The 24,739-nt window shown below is 40.4% G+C and overlaps 2 protein-coding genes across 4 annotated transcripts in view; both read right to left on the bottom strand.

The window, feature by feature from the left end:
* The window catches only part of ZUP1 (zinc finger containing ubiquitin peptidase 1), a 44,475-nt gene extending 32,960 nt beyond the window's left edge, over positions 1-11,515 (bottom strand). Inside the window, exons 1-5 of one of the 2 annotated variants that reach the window (XM_072141725.1) lie at positions 11,281-11,515; positions 9,258-9,892; positions 8,804-8,905; positions 6,514-6,623; positions 5,570-5,738 (exon numbers count right to left, since the gene is read on the bottom strand). In XM_072141725.1, the coding sequence (XP_071997826.1) occupies positions 5,570-5,738; positions 6,514-6,623; positions 8,804-8,905; positions 9,258-9,846 (970 nt within the window). In that variant the 5' untranslated portion in view covers positions 9,847-9,892; positions 11,281-11,515. Of the gene's footprint in view, positions 1-5,569; positions 5,739-6,513; positions 6,624-8,803; positions 8,906-9,257; positions 9,893-10,997; positions 11,185-11,280 lie in introns of those variants that run through there. The other variant, XM_072141726.1, reaches the window with a different exon arrangement.
* A 9,379-nt stretch (positions 11,516-20,894) lies between these two features.
* The window catches only part of FAM162B (family with sequence similarity 162 member B), a 25,815-nt gene continuing 21,970 nt past the window's right edge, over positions 20,895-24,739 (bottom strand). The window contains exon 5 of one of the 2 annotated variants that reach the window (XM_072141723.1): positions 20,895-21,639. In XM_072141723.1, coding sequence (XP_071997824.1) covers positions 21,556-21,639 — 84 coding nt within the window. In that variant the 3' untranslated portion in view covers positions 20,895-21,555. The remainder of the gene's footprint in view (positions 21,640-24,739) is intronic. The other variant, XM_072141724.1, reaches the window with a different exon arrangement.

Below are 24,739 nucleotides of genomic sequence, written 5' to 3'. Positions count from 1 at the left end.
TATAATACACACATTGTACATAAATTGAATATTTTAGGTCCAAATAATGGAGGGAGATATCTGGAAAAAAGTGTTCCTTTTCAAATGTAACCTGTAGTTCCAAATCACTAAAGTAAGCTAGCTTTATCGGAACCTTCTAGGTTCCTAACTGTTAAAAGTGCCATCGGAAGAGTGTTTTTTTGCGTTTGTTTTTTTTCTCCCTTCCTTCCCTAAGCCATAACTTTTTTTATTTTTCCCTATATAGAAATATGTGAGGACTTGTTATCTGGGGGCCAAATTATACTTTTTAGTGGCACCATTAAATATTCCATTCAATGAACTGGGGGAAGAAAATGGACAAAAAAAAACATATTTGAGAAATTTTTTCATTGGATTTGTATTTACAGCTTTGCCGTGTGCTGCAATTGATACCCCCTGTCATAAAAGGTCTTATATTAAGTGTGTAGAAATATTGAAACACATGGCAATAGGCCAAGTGTCCAGGCAGGATTTTATGACATCCTGAAGTTTTTACAGCCTGTTAGACTGACTGGTCTGTGCAGACCCCAAAGAACACTTCACCTCTCCTCCCCCTGCATTAGGACTGGGAAACAAAGAAACTGTTCGAGTATTTGTGGACTCTCCCCCTCATTAACACTGTCCAATCATGAGAAACAATTTTAACTAATTAAATCAATGGGGAGCTTCTAAAACCTGAACCAAATAGAAACTGTATAAATCATTGTGAGATGCAGGTAAACAGGGTTCTCTCTATGGAGGCTGCTGAACAGGCTGGGATGTTCCATATTACTCCCACCTCCAGGGAATCAGGATTTACCTTAATCAGGAATTAAAGTTGTTGTTATTTTTGCCATTTTTATTTTATAACTGTTTTGCCGTTTTGAGAGTCATTTTATTTTGTATTTCTTTTGTTTTTAAAATCTTTTTGGATACACTGAACGCCTTTTGTAAAGATTTCACTTTAATTTTGGTCCCTGTATGCTCTGTGAACTCAGAGCCTTGTAAAGTGTGGTTAGCTGTGTGACTGCTAGAAAGCTGAGCATGCATGTCTAGTGGTGTGACAAGGTGACTGCTTGAGAAGCAAGAGCGGATGCAGAGTGGGATACTTATTGGTCCCAGTATAAATGCATATACTCAAGTATAATCCAAGTTTTTCAGCAATTTGCTAAAAAACCCTGACTCGGCTTATACTTGAGTCTAATAAATAAATTAAAAAAAAATTAAAAAAAAGGTCCTCTTCTGTCCAATGGCTCACTGACAGCACAGCTTGAGCGACGGCACCGCACGGAGAGAGGGAGCCGGAACATCGTTGGACAGAAGAGGACCTTCCGGGGGGCATCGGAAGGCGAGTACACTTTTATTTTTCCTTATAGGCTGGGCAGGGGCTATATACTGAATGAGGGGCTGCAGACTGTATACTGGGGGGTAGGGGGCTACAGGCTGTATACTGGGATGCAGGGGCCTGCAGACTGCATACTTGGGGCAGAGGGCTGCAGGCTGCATACTGGGACCAATGCATTTCCTACCCTTGGATTATACTCGAGTTTACGTTTTTTTTTCCATTTTGTGTTAAAATTAGGTACCTCGGCTTATACTCGAGTATATATGGTAAGTGGAAGCAGTGGATTAATTGGAGCGTGAATCTGTATGAGTTCTGATTTGCGGTCATCTTTCGCTCAGGACACAAATTGAGCATAAGTTTGAGTAGGCTAAATTAACCCGTACAGTCGCACCCCAAGTCACGTGACGAGGCAGCACCTTCCTCGCTGTGCCACCCCCCTAAATTCCAAATATTTTACCAAATTCTGAGGCCAATATCTTTCATACTTCAGTTCATGGACCTGTGTAAGACCATTTTTTGCAGGATGCAATGACGTTTTCATTTTTATCATTTTGGAACTTAAGGACTGTTTACATTTTTGAATTTAAAAAATTGATTATAGATAAGAAAAATGGCACAAAAGTGGCGATTCAGACATTTAGGGTGTTATTTTCCTATACAGTGTTCTCTGCTGGGAATAATCTTTTTTATATTTTGATGGAATTTTGGGACATGGTGATACCCAACATGTTTTATTTTTTTTATTTTTTTTATTCATATATATATTGTAATATGTGGGTTTTTCCTTCTATCTGCTCTAACTAAGAGTCGTTCCTTGAAAATGCAGAGTCCAAACTTGGAGAAAGGCTTATGTCCATCTGCTGGCAAGCTATGTCAGTGTCATGTTATATTTATCTCAGTCTTGACTTTAATATTCAAATATAACACCAGCTAACCTCCACACACCATGAACACCTGCGGTCAGTGTTAACTGCTTAAATAGAAAATATTTAAGTTTGTTACCCAATTTGTTCTGTGTGTGCCAGTAACGCATAAGTGGTGGTAACCTTCTTTGTGGGTACATGGCAGGGCATCGAAGAGAAAGAGCGCAATTCAGAGCGGATATATATAGCACTTTGCGGAAATATTCGGCCCCCTTAAACTTTTTTTTAACTTTTGCCACATTTCAGACTTCAAACAAAGATATAAAATTGTTATTTTGGGTGAAGAATCAAGTAGGACACAATTGTGAAGCGGAACAAAATTTATTGTATATTCTAAACTTTTGTAAAAAATAATAAACTGAAAAGTGGTGCATGCAATATTATTCAGCCGCTTTAATTTCAGTGCCGCAAACTCACTAAAGAAGTTCAGTGAGGATCTCTGAATGATCCAATGTTGTACTAAAAGACTGATGATGATAAATATAATCCACCTGTGTGTAATCAATTCTCCGTATAAATACACCTGCTCTGTCGTAGTTTCAGGGTTCTGCATCATGAAGACCAAGGAACACACCAGGCAGGTCCGTGATACTGTTGTGAAGAAGTTCAAAGCCGGATTTGGATACAAAAAGATTTCACAAACTTTTAAGAGTCACTGTAAAGGTTTTTTTTTCCCTCAAATCAAAAGCTCTTGGGATGTAAAACATCTTTGCCTATTATCTTTGTTACCTACTGTATATGCAGCAGTTTCTTATCTATACCCCTCAGATTACCTCATTGCTGCAATTGCTGCTTTCTCTCTCTCTCTGCTGATAAGCCCTGTGAATCTGTACTTTGTTTATAGTTTATCAGTGTGTTTCATGGGAAGGGAGGGGCTGCTGCTCCCTGCTCACAAAAAAAGTAAGTCATGGAACAGAGCTCTCTCTGTGTATGTGGCAGAACTGGATGTGTACAGAACAGTGGATACAGATGTCTCCTGCACAGAATAGTCAGGTACAACATCTCCCCTGTTCCCCCATCAGTCCCTCCATCCATGTCTAAAATCAATATCATTAATATATATCTATAATATCAATTCCACATAGTTCCTGTATATCCCTTTCATGTATTTTGTTTACATATAGTTAATGCACATTTTTATATCCATATACTCATTATCCATCACTCTCAAGCTCTTAACACACGTGCTGGCGGAATCATAGCATAAGCGTATGCACAGAGTGCGAGCTACATCAGAACTGGCGTCTCTCTCCCAGGCGACATCGGGCTGGTGGGGACAGCAGTACTGCGCTTGCACCTACTTCAGGAGTGAGCCCTCCCCGATAACTAAAGGGTAAATAATCTGATGCACTGTAACATCCTGTTACCTTTGAACTCTAATGCGCTTTGTCCTCAGCACCAGTTATGCAATCATTCCTCTGTCTGCCTTTTTAACCATTTATGTATTGTTACCGTATTGCTTCCAATATTATGAATTTATATGAATGCTCTATATTTATTTATATATTTATTTTAATTATCGGATATATTCTTCACATGCTTGTAAATTAGATTGATTTGTAAATACACTTTCTGTTTATTTCATTATGTGCATTCATATGAACATTAGTACGCTTTTATTACAGATTATATACAATCTACCATATTGGTACATACCAATATGGTAGATTTCCATGATGAAGTCACCTTGATTTCACACCCTGGCTGCCACGGGTGTTTTGTTTCCATTTGACAGGTCTGATATTATCCACATATATGTCTACTATATTTGTTGCTGGTTCACTTGAACGGTTTTTCTTTACAGGGCACTAGTCCATTCATTGTGGTTATAAACCCTAGTTATATCTGTGTTGTCTTGCAAATAACAAACACCTTTTTCACTTTGGCAGTCAGGGTGGTTTTGAGGTGAATACATCATATTCACCCCATTGAATCTAGAGCGTACTTTGTTACACTTTAAGGGTTTTTAACTGTATTGTTTGGTCAATGTCATTGCTTGTATGTGTAATAATAAAGCTTGTTGAACAAGTTGGATTATTTAGATTGTTATGACATCTTTTCTTGCTTACGCTTTACATTTGGTTTAGTGTCTTAAATCAGTAGCAATACCATTGAAGTGCAGAACTCAGGTTTCTGTTTGTTAATATTGGTACATACTGATAATTGCTGCTCTTGTGGGGTATATTTGTTCTAAATAATTTTTAACATAATCTCCTAATTTTTTAAAATATTTTGTTATTTATTGATTTTTGGACTGACATATTAATCCTCAACTTTTTGTGATTATCCTTGTATTTTCCCTTGAGAAAGAGGTACTTTGCCCCGAAAGGCGTTGTGAAAGTAAGATCTTTTTAATAAAAGTTCTGAAAGTCAATTTCCTGCGCCATTCAATTAGACAACCTTCCGATACTCTACTGTGTAGCACATAGCAGAAGTAGTACTCTGGAGAATACAACCTTCTTTTAAGGTTTGAACCTAGTTCTTTAAAATTATTCTTAAAGCTCCACCACCTACCAACTATTGTGTCATTGGTTCCTAAATGGACCACGACACTTGATTGATCCCATGCTCCTCCCAGTAATTTATCCACCATGTCCACCACATGCCAAACCCTCGCATCAGGGAGACTGTACACTTGGTTTACCTGCACTACCACTCCCCCTACTACTAGTGGGTCTTCTCCCCCAGCTGATACAGAGAGCAGCACTAGCGGATCCTGCTCTCTGACATGGACACCCTTGCATTATAGCACAATTTTGATATTCTGCCTAGGTGTTCAGAAGCAAGAGTGGTCTTTGTTTTCGTGAACCACTTTCTGCCTCCTCTATTTACAGTAGCCAAGCCACCTACCCAGTACTCCTGGCTTTCTTCTCTACCTTCCACCTCAATATCGGATGCAGCTTGTTGGAGCAAACACCTATCATCTGACTGGGGTATTCTTACTACTGTCAACTCACTGATTAAGGTTGCGTAGCGCATACTATACCACTACCCCCCCTGCTCACTAAGCCTCTCTACAGTGCATTTCATTAGGGTTGTAGCCCCAGCTCATCAGGGAGTATAGTGGCATAAAGTCTTGTAGCTTTGTAATATTACAGTGGTCCAACAGACTTTGGAGGGCAGCAAGAGGAGATCTAGAAAACCATAAGGAATTAATAGAGAAAATGTATTGGAAAATTGACATAATTTTCCTTACAAAAACTGAACAATATCTGTGTTGGATAACAAGTCCTTCTAGAGAAGATTAACTCTGTACCACTAATTTGTGCAAAAAGAAATATAACAACAATATAAAAGTACAAACCTGAAGTCTTTGTTCTACCGTCATCTACACCTGTAGCTAAAGATTCCATCATTTCTGCTTTGTGCATGTGAAATTCCATAGGATGCATTCGTCCTCTTGCAACTGCCCTTTCTAAATTTTGCACAGACTGCTGTCGATATCCTCCTGAATGGTCTAGGCCAAACTGTCTCTGATCATAGAAGAAATACAATTATATTATAGGATCATCCATGGTATAATATATATAATACACAACTAGATGTTACCATTCCAAAACAACTGTGTCTGTACTCAGTCTGGTAGTGGAAGCAATGACTGAACAAACTGTGTGAAGTTATTAATACCTTTTGATGGAGATTTATAACTAGGACTCAAAACAGTCCATTTAATTTGCAAGGTGACTTTCGTATTTAACCCTTTCATGGCTCCCCGGTACCGGAATAAGAGCAGGAACCAAGACACACCAGTCTCTTAGAAAATGCAAAACCTCCCTGTTTATTAGCGCGCAGCCGCATATATAAAACACATAAAATCATCAGCATAGGGGCGGGAAGAGGTGATAAAATACTGCAATGTTATATCGAATATCTCCCCAGAAAATCGCTTTCCCAAAACATGCAGGTGAACCTTACATATTATTCCTCACACCGAGCACTGTCTCCAGGGAGAAGGAATGTTTATACTAGTTGCCCTTGTGTTAGCTCTATATAAGTCACAACATGGCCTACACGCAGAGAAACTGAAGTAAAGAGAAGGTAGCTAATAAAGACACAGTAATTTCTAAACACTTTCACACAAAATGAAGTCTCCAGTTATTTAGATGGCTGTGCACACGTCAACAGCATCCCTGGCTAAGACTAAAATGTCAGCTCGGTCCAAAAGCGGCGTCTTGTAGAGGAATATATCTCTCACACAAAAAAAAAAAAAAAAAAAAAAGACAACATATTTTTAAGGAACCAGAGTACCTGTAATTTCTGGAATTCAACTTTTTCTCTTTCCGAATCTTCTGCCCTTCTCAGTTTATCTTCTTCAGCCTGTAGCTGTATGGCCAATACTGAGTCACTAGTCAATTTGGCTGTGAAAGCAAATGTCAGTATCATCATGTAGCCTTTCAACTATGGGTAAAAATGCAGAATGTATATTATTTATATAGTAGTTATCAATGAATTGGTAAGTTTATTAATACTCAGCCAAAGAGGCACCATGTATATTGAGTTCATATTTGCACACGGCGTACACTACGCCTGGGCAATGATCGGCTGGAGAAAGGGAGGGGGGAGCACTGCTCACTCCTCCCCTCTCCATATGGAGGAGTGCAGGTAGGCCATAGATGAGGGGAAAAGATCCCAAATTCCATAACACACCAAGAGCCCTTCAGGCTCATTAGCATAATTTGAACATTGATTTTTAGAAAGAAGGAGGCCGTGGATAACAAATATAAAAAGATTACCACAGTCACAGTGCCTGGATCTATGATTAAGTGTTCCTAGTTTATCATGCTTTATTTAAACGCAAGATTTTTCCTTTAAACTTTTACTCTGGCTGCTCTTCTACTGTTTGACTGTGTCCGCACATGTGACTCCTACCCTTTGCTAGCGCTCCTCGGCAATAGAGGCAATAGAGGGGGTCTATATACCATTTATATACATACTGGCCACATACTATGTATGTATTAAACACAAAGGGAAATTTACTACCTTATGTCACCTGCAGTAGCTGGAGAGGAATTAGTGCATTACTGTCACCCACTATTACTCAAGAATGGTCTCTATGTACCAATAAAAGAAGCATTGAAGAAAGGGTTAATATGTTGTATGTCAGATCAAATGATGACCAAGATCTTTTTTATGACTTAATGTTGCATTGCCTATTTATTTGAGCCTTCTGATTAGTAACACTGATTTCAGCATTAGATTTGAAGTATTTTACTACTAAAAGTCCTATATAGCTGTTGGACTACATTCCTTATGTATGTTGTGCATTGTCAACTTTTATTGTATGAAAAGTGCTTGTGCAATCAGTGATTAGTGATGAGAGTCATAAAAAAATCCACCCTTTTTGTTGTGTAGTATAGGTTCGTAGCGATGACTTTAATTACTGTGCTATGTCTTCTTAGAGGTAGAGTATAATTGTATTTTTAGTGGCATAAGAAGCTTGAGTAAAATCTAAAATTTGATTTGATGCATTATAAAGCAAACATACCTTGAGAATGATGTAGCTACACTGATGCAGAAACATATGTTGCTTAATCCTTGAGCTGAGTGGTTTTGATGATAAAACAATCATAAAATTATGATATTAAAGCTGTGTCACTCCTTTGCCTGGGCTCAGTGCTTTTCCTAGCACATTAGTTATGCACTGCTCACAAGATGATGTAATCACGGTTTTGTGCCTGAAGGCAGAATAATCAATTGCTGCACCATTCCCCAGGTGCCATGTATGAGTGATCCATCTCAGGTCAATTAGTCATGTCTCGACTAAGCTCCATGTGTAATGTGTTTATGAAGGCAGCCAGCCTCACACAGCTTTCCAAAGGTCCTGAATTTTATAATAGTTTTTTCAGCAAAACCACTCAACTCAGGGATTAAACAAGTTATGATTCTGCTTCAGTGTAGCTACAGCTGTATCAAGGTATGTTTGGTTCATAATGCATCAAATCAAATGCTAGGTTTCCTTTAAAGAAGAGCCTATCCAGCCAGAGTAGTCACACACCAGTATGTCAGTGTGCTTGGTTTACCATCCTGGTGGTAGATGCCCTTTAAGTGTAAATTATCACTTGGTGTAACTAAGAGAGGCAGGGCCCCATAGAAAACTTCTGAATAGACTCCTTTTCCCCTTACAAATATACATAATACACATCACATATACACACATACAGTGTATAAAGACATACAGCATATATAGACAGTATAGATTCAGTATATGCACATCACAGCTACACACAGGATATATATACATTATATACATAATATGATGTACAATGTGCAGCATAATATGTACTGTATATAATGGTGCACATCCTCCATTCTTTAGTGTCGGGTCAGATGACGAGCCTATAGCAGCTGCTACCACTGTAGTTTTGCTCATCACATGGAGTTTCTTAGTGTTTTCTGCTCTGATACACATAACTCAAGTGCAGTAAAACCTAAGAAGAATGATCATAGGATTATGAGAGTGTGTATAAGTATGTAGCTGTGGCCCCAGAGATGGATAGCTGCACATGATGCTATTTTTTTTTAATATAAAATAAAGTACCTGTGTTTTCTTCCAAGTGCAGATTCACATGTTCTTGTAAAATATAACCATTGACACAAACCAGACAGCACATGGGGCATTCAAACTGCAGTCGTGCATTTTCTAATGGAGACAAATGTATCGAAATTAGGTTACATCACAAAATGTTGCGCATCTAAAAAATTCATTTTCTGCAGGATGTTGTTTTTCTCTGATATATAATTTCTGAGAAAATTATAGACTTCTGAATAAGAGGGGTGGGGTGTAACATACTGTGTTATCCTAAACTGATCCAAGTGCACTACTAAGACATTTACTGATTTGGATGGACCTTTTTAACTACTGAAAATATGTTTTTATGGGGTGGTTATTTGCATTTTTATTTCCCAGCAGAGCATGCATTGCATATACATGCCTTTAATTGCAAACTCCCTATCATTTTAACTCTAACACATATTATACTTAGAACATTCACCTTTATTGGGCGAGGCTAAGAGATCTGCATGTTCTATTCCTACATGAAGCTCAAGTTTTTCTACAGAGTCCTTTGCTTCTCCACAAAAGGGGCAGTCCACAACTAGGCTTTCACTGGCATCCAGAGCTGCTCCTGATGCTTTAGGTGGGGTAATGTTTTCCGCTACAAAAGTGCTGTTATTTTTGCTGTCTATCGATTCTAAAATTGTACAGAGAGGCGCAGCCGTTCTAGGAACCTCCTCCTCTTTATAGCTGCTCTGCATTTTATTCATATTCGGTTCTACTTCTTGAGGAACCTTGATTTCTTCAGGAGTCATCTCTTGGTTTCCTGTGCCAGGCTCCTTGTCTGGTGTATTATTGGAGCTGCAGGTGGAGAAGGCTGTACCTTCACTGACCTCTTCATCACTGCTCCATGGTTCCAAGGCATCTGCGTGAGCCGTATGAATGTGATAGTTAAGTTCATCGTATGTGAGACCAGCAACTGTACAGAAAGGACAGCAGCAGTCTTGTTCCATGTGCGCCACAAGTAAATGGCTTTTCATGTCATCCTCACAGGACACTTCCTGTGTACATATGTCACACACCAGCATTATGGGGATACTCTTCAGGTCCACAATTTGGTACAAAATCCTGAACCTGTTAAAAGATAATACACAGAAAATAAAAATGCTGTAAATGGTAGAGGTCAACAGAACCCAACGCAAAAATAGAAGTATAAAAGTTTCCTGAATACTCTGGGATTTGCCCATCCCTGACATTTCTAAAAAAGTTATGCCAATTATAACACCGAGTAATACAAATTACTCAATATGTTCCCCTCTAAAAGAATCACGTTTTCATGGGGTTCTTTGTTTAGTATCCATGGCCAAAATGTCTAGATTCGGCTGTGGCTTTTAGCTGTGATTCCTGCTGAAGTTGGCCCAGATTTTCCCTTGTGGAGTACAAAGCTTTTTCCAATCATATGCTATGGTCGGAAAATTATTAATAACATAGAGCACTTCATCTCCAATGGGCAGAGTAACAAATGCCCATACAGACTACCCACTGTGACCTCTGGTGATGCTCTCTGAAAGCTGGTAATATACTGAACTTAACGGTCAACTCTAAGGCCTCTTGTCCATGAGCAAGAGCAGTCAGTGAAAATCACTCTGTGTACTGAAGGGATCTCCTGACCCCGAACCTCTTAATTAATTCAGCACTCCAGTGATCAGATTCTGGTTGAGAGATCCCTCCAGTGCACAGCGCGATTTTCACTGACTGCACTCGCTCATGGGCAAACGTTATCAAAGACAAATCCAAAATTTTGAAAATCCAATCATCCTTGGGGCAAACTTCTGATCCAATTACCATACAAATTCAACTTAAGACCAAACTACAGAAGCTACTTTGAACTTGGGAATGCCTATAGTACAATATCCCAGCGATTCCACTGGGAATTACAAGAAGTTCTACGGGGTACAGATTTTTAGACATCTGAAAATAAAAGGCGACCTATCACTTTAGAAGCCTATTCCATGTAAGCCGGAAATTACATCCCACATGAAGGAAAGCCTGGATTTATCTCCTGAAGAAAGGCTGTACTTTTCACCCAGTAAAATATGAAGTATGAATATAATTTTATCTATTTGACCATCCATCTGTTTTTACAATGTGAAGTATAGTCTTGTTATTATTATCAACAAGCCATTATCGTAGTTCTCTAGTTCATAGCCAGTTCCTACCAAAAGCAAGAACATCTTACTGCAGAGGATGAAGAAACCCGGCTTTTCCTCCATTCTTCTGCTGGGATTATGTGGAGGATTCTATGTATACGATGTATACAGAGGATCTATCTTGTACACAAGTGCATGAGACAGATTCCACTCAGCTCGGAATAGAGACTGCTTGGGATAGCTGCCATGTAATATTCTGCATGTCCATCACTCCACACACACTGCACAGTGTAGCCGCATGCACTTTATAGTTTTCAATGATTTCGTCCGTCCCCCAGTCTTACTTAGCCTTCTACCACCGTGCCCACCTACCTGCCCTCATGCCAGTACACAGAGCTGTGGAACAGCCCTTCAAATGCTCAGTTTCTATTTCCCACTCTGAGCCCAGTTACAGCTGGAACAAGCTCCGCCACACGTGACGTAGTATTCCGGAGCCAGTGTACGGAACCCCCTTCCTAGTGAGCCTACACTGCGGCCGTACAGCAGAGGACGACCCGCCCACCCTAGTGACGCATAATTTCTTAGCCCGCGTACGGAACCTTTGCTAAACAGTCAGATTGGGTGTGCTGTGATTGGATGGTTTCTCTTTAATGGAGACCTATCGCTAGTAGACGAAGAAGGGGCGGCGCTTCACATATGACGTGATAGGAGGCAGTGATGCTGTGTATATTTTTAACTGGGGCTATATATTAGGCTGTCTGAAGGGAGAGCAGTGACGTGTCTTACATGGGGCTGTGCTGAATGCTGCTGCAACGCCCCATGTGCTGTATTAACCCTTTCAGGACCTTGCCCTTTTTTGTTTTTTCTTTTTCACTCCCCATGATCAAAAATCCATAACTTTTTTATTTTCCCATGTCCAGAGCTGTGTGACAACTTGTTTTCTGCGTAACAAATTACACTTCATAGAGATGGTATTTATTATTCCATGCCGTGTACTGGGAAGGGGGAAAAAAATTCCAAATGCAGTGAAATTGGAAAAAAAAAACATTTGTGACATTTTCTTGTGGGCTTGGATATTACGGATTTCACTGTATGCCCCAAATGACATGTCCACTTTATTCTTTGGGTTGGTCCGATTACGGGGATACCAAATTTATATAGGTTTTATGTTTTCATACATTTAAAAAAATTAAAACCTCCTGTACAAAATTTTTTTGGGGGATTTTGCCATCTGGCGCTAATAACTTTTTTATTCTTTGGTGTACGGAGCTGTGGGGGTGTCGTTTTTTGCGGATTTTGATGACGTTTTCAATGCTTTTATTTTTAGGACTGTACGACCTTTTGATCACTTTTTATAGAATTTTTTCTATTTTTCATAATGGCAAAAAAATGCCATTTGCGACTTCGAGCGCTATTTTCCTTTACGGGGTTATACGCAGTGAAATATCAATTATATTTTGATAGATCGGGCACATTGGTGATACCTAATGTGTTTATGATTTTTACTGTTTATTTATATTTATATCAGGCTGTCATGACAACAGATCGCCGCTCCCCGATGAAGTCACGGGGAGCGATGATCGGAGCCAAGATGGCGGCGCCCACGATCGAAGGGTTAACACCTGCGATCAGTGGTAGCACCAATCGCGGGTGATAGCGACGGGCATTCGCTTCATTATTAAGGTTATGTCTTATTGCGCTATGGGGTTAAGAGCCTTGTACACTTCAATTATCGCTAAGGCCAGGGCCGCATTATAGGCGGGGGTCCCAGGGCTCGCGCCCCGGGGCCCCCACCATCTAGCCCCCTGCAGGGGGCCTCCACCAGCAGACAATGTCTGCCGACACGGACATTGAGTTACAGCGGGGTCGGGTCCCCATAGTTTGATTTGCATCCGCGCCGATGCTTCCTGACACTCAGCTGTGAGCTGCCTGTCACTCTCTGAGAGCGATGCGCTGCGGCGACTCTGCAAAGCATCGCTCTCACTCACAATATTCGATACAGCCGACGAGTCATATGTATGGCCACTCGCTCCCTTCATAGTACAGTCTGCTGTGAGTGACTGTAGCTCTGAATGCTGCCTGCAGTGTATTTCTCCCTTCTAGCAGTAGAGGACTGGTGATTGTATTCACCGAACCTGGCCTGCATGTTAGCTACGCAGGTTGCGCTATATACGTTTATTTGCGCGACCTGTGTAGCGTGGAGGAGTGTCGGCACTTACAATGTGTTGCGCTCCGGAGCGCGGGCCCGGCTGCAGGCTGAATGGCAGAACGCTGCCTGGACCCCATGGAGACTTACAGCGTGGGGAAGGCCAGAGGTGAGAGCAGCTTTAAAAGCAGCAGGGTAATGTATTGAATAACCTCTGCTGCCCAATTGTTTATGTTATCTCTCTGTGAGACTTGAAGTGTATGTGGGGGAGGGGGCACTGCTGGGGAAGGTGAGGGACTCACTATTTGTAATTAAAACTACAGTAGATTATTAGGAGGGCTGGGACACTAATTATTCAAATACTAATTAAAGTGAGCACTTTATTGTTATTGTGGGATACTATTAGGTTGGCACTAGATCTATTGTTAATCTTAACGACCAGGCCCTTTTTCATTTTCTTGAATTCCATTTTTCACTCCCCAACTTAAAAATCTATAACTTTTTTTTATTTTTCCACGTAAAGACCTCTGTGATGGTTTGTTTTCTGCATAACAAATTGCACTTCATAATGATGGTATTTACGGTATTATTCCATGTCGTGTACTGGGAAGCGGGAAAAAATTCCAAATGCAGTAAAATTGGTGAAAAAACGCATTCATGCCTTTTTTTATTTGGCTTGGTTTTTAAGGCTTTCACTGTGCACCCCAAATGACTAATTTCCTTTATTCTTTGGCTCAGTACGATCACGGGAATACCGAATTTATTGTGTTTATTGTCTTTTAATACATTTAAAAAATTACAAACCTTCTGTACAAAAAGAAAGTTCTCTGTTTCGCTATATTCTGGTGCTAATACATTTTTCTTACTTTGGTATGTGGAGATATGTGAGATGTGAATTTTTGCGGGATGATGTTTTCTTTGCTACCATTTTGGGGACTGTATGACCTTCTGAAGACTTGACTTTTCATACAGTTGGGCACTATTTTGCGTCACTGGGTTCAACACCGAGATTAACCATTATTATATTTTGATAGATCAGACATTTTGAGATACAGGGATAACTAACACTTTAATGGTTTTTACTGTTTATTTTTATATTAGTTCTAGTATTATATTATACTATAATAGTTCAGTATTATAGTAGTTATATTCTTATCCTGTACATAGGGGGCAGTATTATAGTAGTTATATTCTTGTACATAGGGGGCAGTATTATAGTAGTTATATTCTTGTACATAGGGGGCAGTATTATAGTAGTTATATTCTTGTACATAGGGGGCAGTATTATAGTAGTTATATTCTTGTACATAGGGGGCAGTATTATAGTAGTTATACTCTTGTACATAGGCAGTATTATAGTAGTTATATTCTTGTACATAGGGGTATTGTTATAGTAGTTATATTCTTGTACATAGGGGGCAGTATTATAGTAGTTATATTCTTGTATATTCTTGTACATAGGGGCAGTATTATAGTAGTTATATTCTTGTACATAGGAGGCAGTATTATAGTAGTTATATTCTTGCACATAGGGGGCAGTATTATAGTAGTTATATTCTTGTACATAGGGGGCAGTATTATAGTAGTTATATTCTTGTACATAGGGGCAGTATTATAGTAGTTATATTCTTGTTCATATAGGGCAGTATTATAGTAGTTATATTCTTGTACATAGGGGCAGTATTATAGTAGTTATATTCTTGTTCATATAGGGCAGTATTATAGTAGTTATACTCTTGTACATAGGGGGCAGTATTATAGTAGTTATATTCTTATAAATAGGAGCAGTATTATAGTAGTTATATTCATGTACATAGGGGGCAGTATTATAGTAGTTATATTCTTGTATATTCTTGTACATAGGGGCAGTATTATAGTAGTTATATTCTTGTACATAGGGGGCAGTATTATAGTAGTTATATTCTTGCACATAGGGGGCAGTATTATAGTAGTTATATTCTTGTACATAGGGGGCAGTAATATAGTAGTTATATTCTTGTACATAGGGGCAGTATTATAGTAGTTATATTCTTGTTCATATAGGGCAGTATTATAGTAGTTATATTCTTGTACATAGGGGCAGTATTATAGTAGTTATATTCTTGTTCATATAGGGCAGTATTATAGTAGTTATATTCTTGTACATAGGAGGCAGTATTATAGTAGTTATACTCTTGTACATAGGGGGCAGTATTATAGTAGTTATACTCTTGTACATAGGGGGCAGTATTATAGTAGTTATATTCTTATAAATAGGAGCAGTATTATAGTAGTTATATTCATGTACATAGGGGGCAGTATTATAGTAGTTATATTCTTGTACAATTTTGTATGCGTTTGTACACAAATCCCAGAAACGCATATCAATGTCTAGTAAAAATTTAAATCATTGTCTAAGTCGGGGGCCTCCACCAGATTTTGTGCCCAGGGGCCCCCACCAACCTTAATCCGGCCCTGGCTAAGGCTACATTCACACGACCGTGTGTCCGCCATGCCGTAGCATGGTGGCGCCCAGGAGAGGAGGAGGGGTTGAGCGCTCACCCCTGCCCCTCCCCATAGCGATGTACAGGCAGTCCCGGGTTACATACAAGATAAGTTCTGTAGGTTTGTTCTTAAGTTGAGTTTGTATGTTAGTCGGAACCGTATACTTTATCATTGTAATCCCAGCCAAATTTTTTTTGGTCTCTGTGACAATTGGATTTTAAAAATGTTGGATTGTCATTAGAACCAGGATTAACAATAAAGCTTCATTGTAGACACCTGTGATAACAGTTATAGCTATTTATTGTAGCCTAAGGCTATAGTACAGCAAATTACCAATATCCAGAGGGCCGTTTGTAACTAGGGGTCATATGCAAGTCAGGTGTTCTTAAGTAGGGGACCGCGTGTATTGTGGGAAAGGACATGGATATTGTGAGATAGGACAACGGCTACGGAATGGTGCAGAACACGTATGGTGCCATGCGGCCATTGCAGTCTATACTCTAAGAAAATATGAAGTTACCTTTTATAATATATCCATTGCCCTTAAAGGGAACCTGTCACCAGGTACCTCATTTTCAGCCCATGACACCTGCAGTGCAAATCTGCCTTCTCTGAGCATTTGCATTACAATTTAATGGTGTGTTGTAACTTACCCTGCACCCTGATGGAATCATCTGTGCAGTCCCAGGGGCTGGGCTTTGCATGCATTTAAAGGACACCTGTCATCAGGTCTGTGTCACTTGTCCTGTCACCACTACCTGTTGGAGCAGCTCTCAAGGATTCCATCCCAACCTTTATCTAGTCAATTCATACATTAATCATTGCAAAATCATCTTTTCTTTATTATGTAGATGAGGCTGGTCACATGGTCAGAGGCAGTGATGTCACCCCTGTTCCCCCTCCCCCTTCTCCCCGTGCTCATGTCTGTGTAATGTATAGTAATGCATTGCTAGTGTTTGTGCTTTATCTGCTGACTTGTTGCATTCTCCTGATACACAGAGACACAGACATCAGCTACACATGTACCTGACATGTCCTGCTATAACATGGCTGCATCCTGGAGCTGTTGTATCTCTCCTATACACACACACAGGCTGCAGGGCGTGTGGCCACCAGTACCAGGAAGCACATGGAGGAGCCATTGCACCATTATACAGGCTGTCAGTCATGTGTATAGGAGTATCTCATACACACAGGCTGCAGGGGGCACCAGCACCAGGAAGGGCATGGAGGAGCCATTAAACCATTATACCTCACATCATTATACAGACTGTCAGTCAAGCACTGGAGGTGTGGCTGTGCCTCCCACTCATGAATAAGCCGGACAGTTTGAATATGATAATGACTCATCGGACATCTCACAGGTCATTTGCATAAAGCTTTAGGACCTCATTGCTTAGGGTTACAGGCATGTAGAGGGACAATGAAGGAATAGAGGAGCAATGCTTTCTAATGGCATTTTATGAAAATATATTTAGATTAGGGGGTTATTTTGCCTGACGGGTTCTCTTTAAAAAAAACAACATCTGACTTGTCTGTGCTGCAGACTCCTCAGTAACATCTGTTACTATAAAGGAACACAGAGCTAGGGGCTGAGAGCGGAGGATTGAGCAGCACAACAACCCCTGAGACTAAACAGAGTATTTCGTCAGGAAGCCAGGAAAGTTAAAACACACAATTAAAATGTAATGCAAATGCTTAAAGAAAGCACCTTGGCTGGCGGGAACACAGGCACAGACCGCGGCACAAGACATCAGGAGCGAAGGCGGTGAGTACATGTTTATATTTTTTGAAAAGCCAGCCCAGTCCGGTTAGTATCCATTAGGAATCAGTACTTTGAACACCATAATTTTTCTGTCCAGTAAATGGAAGAAAAACAAATGACTGTCTAACACATGACAACGGATGACATTAAGAATTGCATTAACTTAAACGGGATTTATAACGGATCCATTCACTTTCATTTTCTCATTTTCTAAAAGGGAACCTGTCGCCAGGAGACCCATTTTTAGCACTCCCCCAGTCCCCACAGAGCATAGTTAATTCGCTGCCAAAGTGTTTTTGTATAAAACATTGGTTTTACAGAAAAAAAGATATGTTATATTGTACCTTTCATTAGCATCTGCTGTGTGACTAGGCAGTTGCCAAATGGGAGGGGCTGGAAAGGAGCAGTCCCCCCCCACCCTTGGGGAACAGCTACTCCATGTGACCTTTTCAAATATATGAAAACACCCATCACTTGGCTTAGTGACGCCCCCTGCTCCTCTACAGCCAATCCCGAGTGTGGGGAGTTATTCATATATTTGAAAAGGTCACATGTTTCCCAAGGGTGGGGGGGAACTGCTCCTTTCCAGCCCCTCCCATTGGGCAACTGCCTAGTCACACAGCAGATGCTAATGACAGGTACAATATAACATATCTTTTTTTCTGCAAAACCAATTTTTATACAAAAACACTTTGGCAGTGTATGTACTATGCTCTGTGGGGACTGGGGAAGTGCTAAAAATGGGTCTCCTGGTGACAGGTTCCCTTTAAGCAAAAGCTTGAAACTGAAATCTGAACAGCAGTGTGTTTCGAACCTAACAAGTTGTATTTGATAATTGTAAATCCAGCTCTGCCTTGAAGTCCCTGATTGCAGTTGATACTAGACTCCCTGTGGCTAAAAAGCACCAGAAGAGAACAGAAGAGACTTCTGACATCTGTTTTTAGTTAGCCTTGCAACAGGACACAAGGCCTGTTACCGTTATTTCATTAAAGTTCTGGAATAAAGAAACTGTGAGTTGATATTCTGCATTTTGTGATAACTGGCTGCCACTAACACCAAGGGCTGACTTTAGCGCGATTAGCGGGCACCATAGCTGTTCCTCCACTCACACGACAGGCTGAATTGCAGGAGTGTGACCAGGAAGGGAGGAACGTCACATGTTCCTCCTGTCTAGGGGGTTGGCCATGGACGTGTAGTGACGGTATGAAGACAGTAGATGAAGACTCCTCCAAATGACCAAGGAGGATCAGGACAATGCTTGGAAATTCCATAGGAAGCTATTTTTTTTATTTCCTGCACCAAACCCCCATAGCATAAGTTGATTAAAGTGGCCAACCCTTTTAATTACACTTTAGGACCCAGACAAGATTTGTCAGAGAAACCTTGGTTTGGTACCCGATAATAGCATTGGGTAAAGCAGAATTATTTCAGATGCCTTCAAAATCTCAGGACTTAAGCTATATGAGAACCTGGTCAGATCACATTACACCATTGATTTTAAGTGTAGCAACACTAAATTTGCTACGGGGTGCTAGAGAATGGGGTACTCAGGCAATTGAAGATGCTTGCATCATTGCAACTATTTTCTGTGAAGAATTATGAGTTTTTATAAAAACTCACAAATGTGGCTCACTGAGAGAGCGTTGAAGTTCATATAGCAAATGAACATCCATCTCTCAGTCTCCAAAAACTCTAAATTACTGGGTTATGCAAATGGCCATTGTCAGTTTTTCGAGACCCCATCACCACCTTGAAGATTGGCCAAAAAACCCTAGGTCTCGCAGCTGTGAGTAACTTTCAGCTGTTCTTTTTTTATCCCTTTTTATTTTTATAACTCTGTGTATGTATTTTGAGTATTTTCTTTGCAATTCTTGTTTCTGACACTTGTATTTTTTATGTTTTCACTGCACACCCGTGTATTTAATTATTTAAGTCTCTGCATGTCGTCTTAAAGAATTCAAGTTTCCAAGAAAGGGTGTTACCAATATCTATTTTAAGTAATCATATAGCTAATTGTGTAATCCATGATTTGGGATTTCTAAATTGTTGAGGGAATTGTGCAGAGAGGACCCTATTTGCTTTTTTATTATAATTTAATGAAAAAATTATGGGTGGTGGCAGCTATGGTTTTAGCTAAAAATTTGATTGAGTGTCAGTGCTAAGAGAGTAGAATTTAGTGTAAAGGTGCCATCTTGTGTAGGTGGGCGGGGCTTTAAATGCTATATTGCGAGGCTCTCTAGGGTAATCACACCCCAAGACACGTGAAATTGGGGGTTTGTCACAGTTATTGTTACCTTTGCACCTAGTCATTCGCCAACCTTGAGCTGACCATCAGCTTCTGTTTGTTTCCCATTAACAATGCTTGGTTCTGGGTTTATATTAAAGAGCTTATAATTGACCTTTTGGGCTGTCATTAAAGGGATTTTTGAGGAATATAAACCCCCCAATGGGCCTGGTAGGGGAAAAAAATACAATCTTACCATCAAAATCAAGGATGATAAACCAGAGGCACTCATAGATCCGGGCACTGTGACTGTGCTTATCTTTTTATATTTGTTATCCATGACCTCATTCCTTCTAAAATAAACTTTATAAAATGATGCACTTAAGCCTGAAGAGCTCTGGGGTGCTACCAGTGCCCCTGCATGCTCTGTCTGACAAGCTGTTCACTGGTTAGGGGTATGGCTTAGGGGGCGAATCGCCACCATTTTGTCCCTCTTTCTCTTCCGGAAATGTTGGGAGGTATGTTTACATGTTCTGCGGAATTGTGAAACAAAACTGAACTTTAATTCATAATAATGGCAGTTTTACCTTGTGCACAAGTGTATGTCCACAGTATACAGCCTGCAGTCCCTACCCCCCCCCCAAAATATATAGGCCGCAGCTCCTGCCCCTCAGTATATAGCCCACAGTCCCTGCCTCCCAGGATATAGCCCGCAGCCCCCTGTCCCCCAGGATACAGCCTGCAGCCCCGTGCCCCCCAGGATACAGCCTGCAGCCCCGTGCCCCCCAGGATACAGCCCCCTGCAACCCCCAGGATACAGCCCCCTGCAACCCCCAGGATACAGCCCGCAGCCCCCTGCAACCCCCAGGATACAGCCCGCAGCCCCCTGCAACCCCCAGGATACAGCCTGCAGCCCCCTGCAACCCCCAGGATACAGCCTGCAACCCCCAGGATACAGCCTGCAGCTCCCTGCAACCCCCAGGATACAGCCCCTGCCCAGCCTATAAGAAAAAAAAAGTGTACCCACCTTCCGACGCCCCCTGGGCGGTCCTCTATAGCAGGAAAGTGGATTGTACAAATAGTTTTATCTGCAGGCAGGGTTTTATAGAGCAGGTGGAGCTGTGCAGATTGTACATAGTGTCCTATCTGTAGGCAGCATGTTATAGAGGAGCAGAAGCTAAGCAGCTTGTACATAGTGTTCTCTCTGCAGGCAGCATGTTACAGAGCAGGATGAAGGGAGGCTGTTGGACATTTTTTGTTAGTGGAGGTTTCTGCCTACTGATGCCTCAATAAATTTTATTTTATTGGTATCTATTTTTGAAATTTACCAGTAGATGCTGCATTTCCCACCCTAGACATATACTCGAGTTAATACGTTTTCCCAGTTTTTTTATGTAGAATTTGTTTAATCGGCTTAAAGTGGGTCGGCTTATGCTCGAGTATATATGGTTCATTATTTCTGAAAAAAAATCATACAAGTGATCATACATTGTTCATACATTCTTCAGTGTACATATACTAGAATTATTTTAAGAAGTTTCTGAATATTAAAATGAAGGGTTATTCCCATCTGGACATTTACATTTAATTTAATGCATTTGCCATATGTAAACATTTATTCAATTGGATATTAAAAAAAATGTTCCTGTGTGAAGATAATTTCTCATAAATGTAGTAATGTTGTCCCTTAGAAAAAAGATAGCTTCCTCGGATACGACCACCGCACTCTCTGGCAGCGCAATTGAGTCCTGCCTGACCACCTGGCTTCAGCAATCATTACCACAGGATGGCTGGGGGACATGCAGTAACTCCCGGACACAGGTGGCTGTATCCAAGGACACAGTCTTATTTCTGAGGGACCATATGACTACATTAATGAGAAATTATCTTCACACAGGTAAATTTTTTTTAATAACATCTAATTGAAGAAATGTTTATATATGGCAGATTAATGAAACTGAATGTGAATGCCCTGATGATAAAACCCCTTTAAGCTGTACTACACATCTCAAGATCTCTTCCACTTATTCAAGGCTTATTTTCATTTTCTTGTCGCCACTTTTCTTTCTTTGCTAGGTTCAGACTGGTTAGTGACTCATGACGTGAAGCAGCCTGCAGAGAGAATAAATAGAAGCACTTCATAAATGAGGCTTACCAATATTACTACAGAAATGTTGCCATTTGTAAACAAAAAATAAAAGAAAGACATACATGAAGGACAAATATTGAAAATTTGCATTATGAGGTACTTATACTCATACTTTTGATGTTGATGCCATTTTTCCTTTTTTTGCATTACAATTTAGACTCCTTTTCTGCATAGCAAATTGTGCATTCTAGTGTCCCTATTTTTATATTTGTGGCAACTGAACTGGGAAGCATTTGTGCTACTTTCCTATGGCCTTTTTGTATTCTTTTACATCTTCTAGTGTGGATTCCAAATGACACCTCCCCTTTATTCTTAGGGTCACAACAATCACAGATCACAAATATACATTGCTTTTATTATGTTTTAATACATTTAAAAAAATCTATACCTATATATTTTTCATGTACCGTATATTCCGGCGTATAAGACGACTTTTGAAGACAGAAAAATCTTCTGTCTTCTCTGGGGTCGTCTTATACGCCGGTAATCCCGACCGCCCGCCGTGTATTCACGGCGGCAGTCGGGTCGCGCTGCATGGAGAGGGCTCACGGGCTGAGCCCTCTCCATAGCCGGTAAATCTTTGCTGCATATTGCAGCAAAGGCTTACCGGTAACACCCGCGATCGGTGCTAGCACAGCGGCAGCCTCAAAAAGATAGCGGCGCATGGGTGCCGCCATCTTACCTGGGATCGCCACTCCCCGTGACGTCATCGGGGGCGGTGATCAGTCTCCATGGTAGCCTCAGGTCTTCCGAAGACCCGAGGCTATTTCATTTTAACCCCTTCATTACAATGTGCTGATAGCACATTGTAATGAATGAGGAAAATTCCCATATACTGCCATACTGTAGTATGGCAGTATATGGTAGGATCGATCAGACAACCTAGGGCAGTGATGGCTAACCTATGGCACTGGTGCCAGAGGTGGCACTCAGAGCCCTTTCTGTGGGCACTCAGGCCATCACCAGAGATGACTCCAGGTATCTTCCTGCAGTCACAGACAGCCCGGGACTTGCTGTGCACAGAGCTATTTTAGAGTGACAGCTCTACCTGGGACTATTTTCTGCTTTATTGGTGTCCTCAGGGTGCTGGTATCAATGAAAACTGTGACAGAGAAGGGAGTATAAATCACAAATTAAATTTCTGTGTTGGCACTTTGCGATAAATAAGCGGGTCTTTGTTGAAGTTTGGGCACTTGTTCTCTAAAAGGTTTGCCATCCCTGACCTAGGGTTAAAGTACCCTAGGGAGTCTGAAAAATAGTATAAATAAAAATTTAAAAAAGTTAAAAAAAAAAAAATTATAATAAAAAACCCTAAAATTTCAAATCACCCCCCTTTCCCTAGAACTGACATAAATATAAATAAACAGTAAAAATCATAAATACATCAGGTATCGACGCATCCAAAAATGCCCGGTCTATCAAAATATGATAACGGTTTTTCAATGCGTTTAACCCCGTAACGGAAAATAGCGCCCAAAGTCGAAAATGGCACTTTTTTGCCATTTTGAAAAATATAAAAAAATCTATAAAAAGTGATCAAAAGGTCGTACAGTCCTAAAAATGATATCATTGAAAATATTATCAAATTTCGCAAAAAATGACACCATCCACAGCTCCGTACACCAAAGTATAAAAAAGTTATTAGCACCAGAAGTTGGCAAAATCAAAAAAATAATTTTTGTACAGGAGGTTTTCATTTTTGTAAATGTATGAAAACATTATAAAACCTATACAAATTTGGTATCCCCGTAATCGTACCGACCCAAAGAATAAAGTAGACATGTAATTTGGGGCGCTCAGTGAAAGATGTAATATCCAAGCCCACAAGAAAATGGCGCAAATGCTTTTTTTCACCATTTTCATTGCATTTGGAATTTTTTTCCTGCTTCTGAGTACATGGCATGGAATATTTAATAAAATAAAAATTTAAGGTACAGTATGGTAACATTTACAGTAAAATGGACGATGGTAATGTTGTTGTTGTATGCCTTATGTTTATGAGCGACAGTTTTCCTGCTATATACCTGCATTTAAATTAAAAAAAGGACCATGTTAAATTCAAATCAGTTTTTTTTTTTAAATTTTTACCGGTGTTTTGTATGCGTTGGAAAAGGGGTAGTCTTATACGGCGAATATATCTTAAACTCTATATTTTAAACAGGAAAGTAGGGGGGTCGTCTTATACACCAGGTCGTCTTATACGCCGGAATATACGGTAGGTAAAGAGAAGTGATTTGAAGTTTTATTTTTTTTAAGATTTTTTTCTTACGCCACCTTGGGTACTTGAACTGAAGAGGCCCTCATTGCTTATATTATATTATGCAATACAACTTCATTTATAGTACATTGTGAATTTGTTGCATCTGAATTAGACCCTGCTGGAGAAAGAATCTAATTCAGATCATACCACAACAGGCCAGCGAGTTTCAGAGAGCACCTTTGCTGGTTTTAGAGGTGTGTGAATAGATCTCACCAGCTCTGTATGCATAGGTCTCAGTACCTTGATGTACTATACCATCACATGTCATTAAGCGGTTATATAATCTGACTAAGGCCGCGGTCACACGATCCGCTAGGCGTCCGTTCATAACGCGACGCTAGCGCACAGGGGGCGGTCCTCGGCCCGACCGCACATGCGTTAACAGGGAAACGCATGCGATTGATAAGCCGATCGCATGCGTTTCCCTGTTAACGCATGTGCGTTCGGCCCGAGGACCGCCCCCTGTGCGCTAGCGTCGCGTTATGAACGGACGCCTAGCGGATCGTGTGACCGCGGCCTAAGCCCTCCTAGATTAGGAGTCTGCTGCATCAGTAGACACCTGCCCTTGACTGCTGTGATCAGCACTGGAATCAATCGTGCAAGTTCACCTGCTGTGGTCGAATGTTTACAACCCCACTGGATAGGCACTGCCATGTTGGCACACATTAGCGCCCTTGTAACATCATCAGAGGGTCTAAAAATAGTAATTTAAAAAAACCTGAAAGTTCAAAGAACTGATAGTAAACAAAATAAATGTTAAACAGTTTAGGTATGGCTGCATGACAAAATATGAAAAAAAAAAC

Source organism: Engystomops pustulosus, chromosome 3 (genome assembly GCF_040894005.1).
Source record: "Engystomops pustulosus chromosome 3, aEngPut4.maternal, whole genome shotgun sequence".
Taxonomy (NCBI): Eukaryota; Metazoa; Chordata; class Amphibia; order Anura; family Leptodactylidae; genus Engystomops; species Engystomops pustulosus.
This window is presented reverse-complemented; position numbering and strand designations above follow the sequence as displayed.